This window comes from Rhyacophila brunnea, unplaced genomic scaffold, assembly GCF_057557595.1.
Source record: "Rhyacophila brunnea isolate RB1 unplaced genomic scaffold, BYU_Rbru_1.0 scaffold_23, whole genome shotgun sequence".
Classification (NCBI taxonomy): domain Eukaryota; kingdom Metazoa; phylum Arthropoda; class Insecta; order Trichoptera; family Rhyacophilidae; genus Rhyacophila; species Rhyacophila brunnea.
In genome coordinates, this window is record NW_028232893.1 from 13,108,599 (window position 1) to 13,116,837 (window position 8,239).

The 8,239-nt window shown below is 31.5% G+C and overlaps 1 protein-coding gene across 1 annotated transcript; it reads right to left on the bottom strand.

The window, feature by feature from the left end:
* Positions 1–5,050: 5,050 nt before the first annotated feature.
* On the bottom strand, positions 5,051–6,719 carry LOC147069544 (uncharacterized). Its single transcript, XM_085950309.1, has 2 exons — positions 6,660–6,719; positions 5,051–6,064 (listed from the first exon to the last, which is right to left on the bottom strand). The coding sequence occupies exons 1-2, from the start codon at positions 6,669–6,671 to the stop codon at positions 5,441–5,443; spliced, it is 636 nt and encodes a 211-aa protein (XP_085806435.1). The 5' UTR covers positions 6,672–6,719; the 3' UTR covers positions 5,051–5,440.
* Positions 6,720–8,239: the final 1,520 nt, after the last annotated feature.

Sequence of the window (8,239 nt, forward strand, 5' to 3'; positions counted from 1 at the left end):
ATTTCCGTACCGAGGTGTACACAATTTTAACATACTCGTACATACGCACACATTCTAAGATATGTCACACATGCACTTCAATAACCAGCTATCTAATCGTTTGGTTAATCCATGTGTAAAAAAATAATTATATATTTCGTGGCCGTTATAATATGATTAAATTATACTAACAAAACAAAATTATCGAGATTCCTTTTGCCAAATATTCAACCGTTCCGAAGAGCGATTTTAAATAATAACTTTATTGATTTTGTTATATATTTTACGCTAACTAACCTACAACAAATAGTTATAACTTTGTTAACGGACCATATGCTCAGCGTAGGTCAAAATGGAGCATGTTAAAACACGCGCGTTACCATGATCTTACTCCCTATTTCATTTATCGTTTGTTAATTTATGACTACGGTCGTATGTTGTAGCTTAGCTAATGGGAAATGCCAATAGAATTGGCGTATTTCAAAAAATACTACCTTATTCATTGGTCAATAATTATTATAAAGCAATTTATTATTATTCGTAGAATGTTTATCACATTTGAATGGTCAAAAATATAGCTTATAATCAGTATCTAAAAATTATCTTTAAATGTGTTGATCGTGCACATTTTTAAATAATAAAATGCCTAATTCTTGTCAAATTTGGGATCACAAAGATTATAAAATATAATTTTTTATCGTAAATATGTCACTTTATAATGTTAACATTAATTTTACTAATGATTTCGTAAATGCATTTAAAAATTGATAAATCTAAAAAATCTTAACACCACTGCTCATGGATGTACTGAAATATTACTATATTCTAACTCATTAGAGCGAGAGGTTTAAAAGAATACTATTATATGTAATAAAAATACTTTATGCAGTCATCAAATTTGGAAATAAATATAAAGGATAATAAAGCTTCTAAATTATATAAATAGATTATCCACAACGTTTAAGGAATGACGTGAATTATGCTCTGAAAATACCACAAAAGCTCCATTTGACTTACGCTGAGCATGTGAGCCCTTAAGGAAATATCTTGATTACATTTTTGGAATTCCAAAGAGGAATATTTATCTTTTTCTCAATAAAGCTTCAAAGTTTATCAAACAATACTTAATTATTTTTATCCAATTAGGAACGTAGTTATTATACATTAAAAATGACGTATTGGAACAGTCGCAAAAATATGCATATATTATTAGAAAACGTCTCGGATCGTCAATTGGATTTGAACGCGCGTCCTTTGCTTGCTTTGCATGGCACTGCCCACTAAGCTATCAACCTAAATATAGTTTTTGTCTAAATTTTTCTAATTACCATTTTAACTGAGGTAATAGTTAATGTATTCAATAATTATTCACGATAATCATATTTTCGAATTAAAATAAAGATAAATAATATTATACTTTGATTTATATGTAATATCACGATATGTTAAAAATAAATTGAAATTGAAATGGTTTCTAGAGTATTACAAGTTTCCAAATCCTATTATGTTAATTTTTTTCTAATACGTGTTTGTCTGAAGTTTTTTTTTAATAATTGTATCTATATCATTTTAAATTATATCATCCTCAATTTAACCATAGCGACAACTTGGAAAAACTTGTGCTCTTTGGTCAGGTCAAAAGTCGAAGAGAGCAAAAAAGAGCTTCCTCCACAAAGATAGACCAAGTCAATGTGCCACAAGTTTTACATTGACGAAAAACCTGCGTATCTCTGAATACTGAGAGAAATGTAACAAAAATGTTGAGAAGGTTGTCAGACTGCTAAATCATTTGGGTCACAATCCTTAATCATGAAGTCCTGACGAAAAAAAGATTAATAATAATAAGTTTTTAAAGGAAACAATAAATCTAAAATCCATTGTCAATTAAATGCTACCTGAAGAACTTTTTAGTCCTTTCCATCTTATGTAGTCCTAAGTTTTTTTTTAATAATTAATTGGTTTATACAGATTAATTTATTTATCACCCCTAAAACAGCATCACATTATAACGTTTTTTAATAGGTTATCTACTCATAGTAATACAAAGAATATCAGTGAATGTTTATTTTTATTTAATGAATAATTTAAAAAAATAAGGAATGTAGAATTTGTTATTGAGCATAAACAAATTGTAGCACTTAAGAAATAAATATATGTGCACCTGGTAAGAACTGCATAATATATTGAATTCCGGCTAATATGGTTTACCAATCAAACAACCGGTGCAATACAAATCAGACAAAAAAATTCCTAACTAAATCTATGCATCTGAAATTCTTTTAATATTGACGACTTTCCTTTGTGATTTAAGTCAAGCTTGTGGGTTTATGTCGGAGAGTTTGTTTCACTATAACTCACACTAACAGATTCGGGGAGATTAAATATTAAGTACCTAAGTATATTTCGTTTTTCACTCGAGAAACACAACATGTTAACGTTATGGATTGAAGAAACAATTATTATCGATATTTCAAGGACACGTACAGTTCGGTGCGAAAAGGTATCGAGTTAGATTAGGTGGTTTCAAGGGCTAGTTCCCGACTAGCTTGTACCTACCCTATATCTTTCCAGCCATGCAGAGATAAGTAACGGTAATTTTTACATTACAACGTTTTTATTAGCTCGTATTCTTGTTTGTCCGGTGGTTGTTTGTCCAGTACAAATCTTGCAATCGATTTTTAACTAACTTCTTGACTAGCTAGACATTTTAAACTCTGAGAATATATCAGAACACGATGCCAATGCATTATTTTAATACTTTTAGCCATCTTTAAGCAGAATTGAATTCATTTTCAGTTAATTCTGTTTCGTATGGAAAGTTATTTCAGAAAAATCCATAAAAAGTAAAAGACTATTATGTGTTGCTAAGGGGGTGGTCCTAGCAACTAAATTATTAATATATACGTGCGTTACTATAGAAATCAAAATGAAATGTCAAAATGACATTTCAGTATTCTATATTTGTTTGTTTGTCTTTTATTTATTTCATATCAAGTACAAGTTTGAGCATATTGAGTATAATAATTCAACAGAAAATTTAAAAACGTTGTATATAAAAATTTCTCTTTATCTTGTAATTATTTCATTTTGTTTTGCCGTACATCTTGGTCTAGCATTCCTTTATTGTCTTATTTATCAAGTTACAAATATTATTATGTTGGTACTTTTTTTTTTATTCCTGATTCTGTCAATTACAGGATTATTGATAAAAAAATTTAGGCATTTATTGCCATATTTGGTTTCATTAATACTGTTAATATGTATTATTTCCAGACGGCGTCAGGGTTTCGATAAATTTAGTTTCAAAGTACTTGTACTTGCTATAAGAATATTTTTATTATTTAAAAATTATGATAGTTGGTAATTTATGCTCGGTATTAAAACATCTATCTGTGTAATTTTATTAATGAATGTAAAAAGTATATTATATAATTTTAAAATACACTCAAAGGTAAAAGGCGAATTCTTTTTCTAACATAAAGGCAAATATCTCATTCATGAAATCATCTTAAAATACATTGGGCAGCTGTTTTTATGTAAATGGTAAAAACATTGATAATTGTTTTAATTTTTATCACTATTATCATCTTATTACTAAGTTATATTTGAAATAAATATATTATATTTACATAAATTAATGGTGATTTTTTTGTACATAGTTACACACGAATATACCAATAAGCTATATTAACATAATGATAGCACTTTCGTAAAAAATTTACAGTGTAATGAAAATTAATGGTAAACTATTACTTGTATTCAATCAAGTAATTAAGGCATTTAATTAATACTCAAATTGATTTAATTTACAAAAACCGATAACCAACATCGAGGTTTCCATTAGGCCGGTGGCTAACGGGGCTCTAGCTTGGTTACCCGGGCTTAGAGGGGACCGGCGTGACAGGTCGATTAGTTAAATGACATAAACACACCCTAAATTTACTCTAATAGTAAAAAAGTCGCCTGCGGTGCTATTTTATTTAATGTATATTGTCATTAAATATTTCGTTGTGTAATGCAATTCGATGTGATATTATGATTAATACATTTAAAGCTATTTGTCAAAAACGGCGACTAGTCACATGTTACTTGGCTTATAGGCTACCACAAAAAGAGGACGAGATCAGTGTTTGATAATATGATGCCGAATGCCAACAACTCAATCTAGCAAGTGGATTTATACATTTAAAAAAAATACTGAAAATACACAGAAACAGTAGAATATCATTTTAAGACATTTTAAGTCCCGCATACTATCTCGCCGAACAACAAGCACTCTCTACAAGACACTTGTAAAGCCAGTGCTTACCTACGCATCGGAAACCTGGACATTAACTATGTGAAATGAACGATTCCTGAACATTTTTGAAAGAAAAATTCTCCGCCGTATATATGGACCGATCAGGGACGGCACCAATTGTAGGAGAAGATATAATGCTATACGAAGATTGCAGCACAGTTCAATCAATTAAGATTGGGAGACTGCGATGGCTAGGTCATGTGCACCGTATGAATGACAATGAACCGGCAAAGAGAGTGATGTCCATCAATCCAATAGGGCGTAGACGAAGAGGCAGGCCATGCTGGATGGAGCTGCCAACGACTGCCGTATTCTGGGGGTACCGAATTGGAAAGCGACCACACTGGATAGGGACAGGTGGAGGGAGCTGTTGTAGGAGGCCAAGACCCACATCGGGTTGTCGCGCCCCTGATGATGATGACTGTAGAATATCATACTGCTCTTAACCTAAGCAATATGTAGGGGGGCCGCTAAACATCCTGGCCTGGGGGCCCGCTTTAGAATGTGGGGGCCATCGCCAATATTATTAACGCAATGCGATAAGCATTTCATGTAATAACTACCAGTTAAATTCTTTATAATTAAAGAGGAGGCCCGTAGTTTAATTATAAAATCACACTGGAGCGAATCCAGCGGTTACAAGTTCAAGTCCCGTCGTGTGTCCGGGCCAAGATTTTTTCTAGTGGGTATATGCATGCGTTGTTTTCAAAGTATGTATGAAAATTGCTAGAATTAAGTGAACCTATTAGATATTTAGTAAAACACAGTTTTATGTTCAGTTAGTTACATAATAGTTTTTTGTCGTATTTAATAGTGTATTGTTTTGTCTAAGTAGTAGTATTCTAGATTTTTTTGTCACAATAGAGATATAATAAAAGACATTAATAATTTTTGCGAATTTCTTCGATTTGCTATAATAATATTTATGTACATATTATTTACAGTTTTTATAACGGTGTGATAGATTAAAATAATAATATATACAACAGGAAGAGAAATGATGGTAAAAAAGTTTGGTGGAAAATATATAAATATATTAAATGAACACAAAAAGTGCTAAGCTAATATAAAATTAATATCACTCGTGAATTGGAAAGTCAGAAGCTGTGGTCGATTTAAGCCCAAGCTTCAAAAAGCTTAAACATTTATGGTGTGTAAGGCTTAATGATGATATCCATGGCCATAATGATGTCCTCCGTGGGTAGCGGCGGCGACAGCAGCGAAGTGAGCGGCTTTGGCGTGGGCTACTTCAGGGGTATCATGAGGAACATGAGCTCCATGGACACCATGAGCGGCGTACACTCCATGGACAGGGGCGTAGACACCATGACCATAAGCACCATGAGCATAATCACCATGTCCGGCGTAAGCTCCATGACCTCCATGGGAAGCGGCGGAGACGGCAGCGAAGTGGGCGGATTTGGCGTGGGCGACTTCAGGGGTATCTACGACACGTCCATCATGACCAAGAGGAGCAGCACCGTGGGCATAATGTCCACCATGAGCGTATGCGCCTCCGTAGTGACCAGCGTATCCGGCATCATGACCCCAGTGTCCATGATCTTGAGATTCGGCCAAACCTTCTCCCCTCCATTGACCATCATCGTTGTGTCCATGGCTGTAAACTCCTCCGTAGTGTCCTCCATAGTGTCCAGCATCATGTCCATGATCCCAGTGACCATGATCTTGAGACTCGGCGAGTCCCTCTCCTCTCCATTGACCATCTTCATGTCCACCCCAGTGGGCTGATGCCAAAGCGGCCAAGCACAGGAAGGTTGCGATGAACTAAGGAAAAACATTTTTTAATTAAATGATTATATTTATTTCCGATTGCTTATGGAAAAGTAAATTTAATATATCTAGATTTTTACACATTATATTCAAAGTGATATTAGCTATATTTCAATTATGGTTATTACGATTTTAAATAGTTAATAATTTAATAATGAGCATCATAATTTAACCTAAAAGTTGAGGTAAGAAATTCTATCAATAATAATTATTAGTCTTTGCAGCTCATTTCAGACAGAAATCGTTTTGTGTATTTTTTTTCCGAACAACAAACAAATATATTCAGTAATTAGCCCATATCGCATTATTATTGTTTCATTTCACATACAGTTACTATCATAGAATTATTGAAAATTATGTTCGAATAAAATGGTCCTCTATATTATTTTAAATCATTTAATATAAATAAGTGTGTAAATATAATGTATTTTAAAGTAAGCTAATTAATATTGATTGATAACATACTAATACTTCGTAAAAAGTATATTTAATTTAATTATAAGTAGTTTTAAAAAATCGACATGTTTCCACAGTTTGAAATTTTCAACATAAATCATTGATTTTTTTACAACAAAAAATGACTACTAACCAGAGAATTCATTTTGATTTTACTGAAGTGAAGCCTTTTCACAAACTGAAAACTGCTTATGATCTATTGTAACTACAATCAGGCTTTATATTCTTAATCTACTACCCCAAAAATTAAGGTGGGGGTAATCGTATCACCTGTTTTTCACTTCATAACAAAAATAAACATTTTCATACAACACATAATATTATTTTAAAACACATTTACATACGCTAATATGTTATACTCGTACGAATGATATAAGCAAGTAATCAACTATGATAGCTATTTTAGCACAATGAATGCTCCACAATTAAATCAATTTGAATTTCATATTAAAATACTGACAGCATTCCTGGTTATTTGTTTAAATATAGTGCATATACCTTAGAATCTATATACCTAAATTAAAATGACATACATATCGTCTCTGTTCTGGCAGAACACACTAACTGGAAAATACTAGTTTTGAGTAATTTGACTTTGAAGTAGTTAAAATGTTTGAAATGGTCTATAATTTGAGTTATGACTTTAAAATAAAGACTGTTTATTTATTAAGAAGGTTTCCAGACGGTAAAGTTTGAAATAAGGAACATTTTGGTATAACTAACTCAATATGTCATTTTTTCGAATTAGTGTCTTCTGCCAGAACAGTGACGATATAAACTTATACATAATAATGAAAACAGTATAATAATATAACTCCGGAATTTTGAGTCTAGGAGAATTGATACCTACCTTAATTTTATATACTAAAACCGATAGCCAACATTATAACGCAATCTGAAAAGCATTTCATGTTACAACAAATAGTTAAAATCGTCGGATTTCAATAAGATGCCCGTAGCTTAATTGGAAAAGCATACTGGCGCGAATCCAGCAGATATAGGTTCAAGTCCTGTTGGATGTCGTATTTTTTAAAAAAAAATGGTTTTTTCTAGTTTGCATAATATATATGCATGAGATGTTTTAAAATTATGAATAAGAAGAAAATAGGTAGAAAATGGTTAATGAATATGAAAAAATGAATTTATTTTTTAAATTTTTAAGTAAAGCCTCCCGTTTAATAGACAAACCATATCTATTGGTAGATATTAATATTTACAATAATATATAGGACTTTTTCTTTTATTATATTGTGCAAAAATATACAGCGTTCAAATACAAAGAATCGTTCACACTATATACGACAAGTCATCATTTGGACATGTAATAAAATAGTTTTTTTTTCGCTTGTTATGAAAAGCCACCTAATAAAAGACCTTCATGGACAAATTTTTGCTTAGAATGTTGTTTTAAAGTTTTTCTTTGTCAAACTAGAAATAAAAATAAATCGCAATGCGTTCAGTAGTAAATAATAAACCAGTGTTTAATACTGTCGACATTTTTTATAATTATTCCTTTAAAGTTTAAACAGTGTTGCTAGGCGTTGACCAACGAATAAAAAAACACATCGTGGAATGCCATTAAATGTTTTTATTTGTACAAATAATAACATGGTATGTTACGTATAACTACTATGCGTCTAGAAACAAAACATTTTTTTATATCTAATTACGTACATGTTTTGTAGGCGTTATTAAACCACTATAATAAAAGCA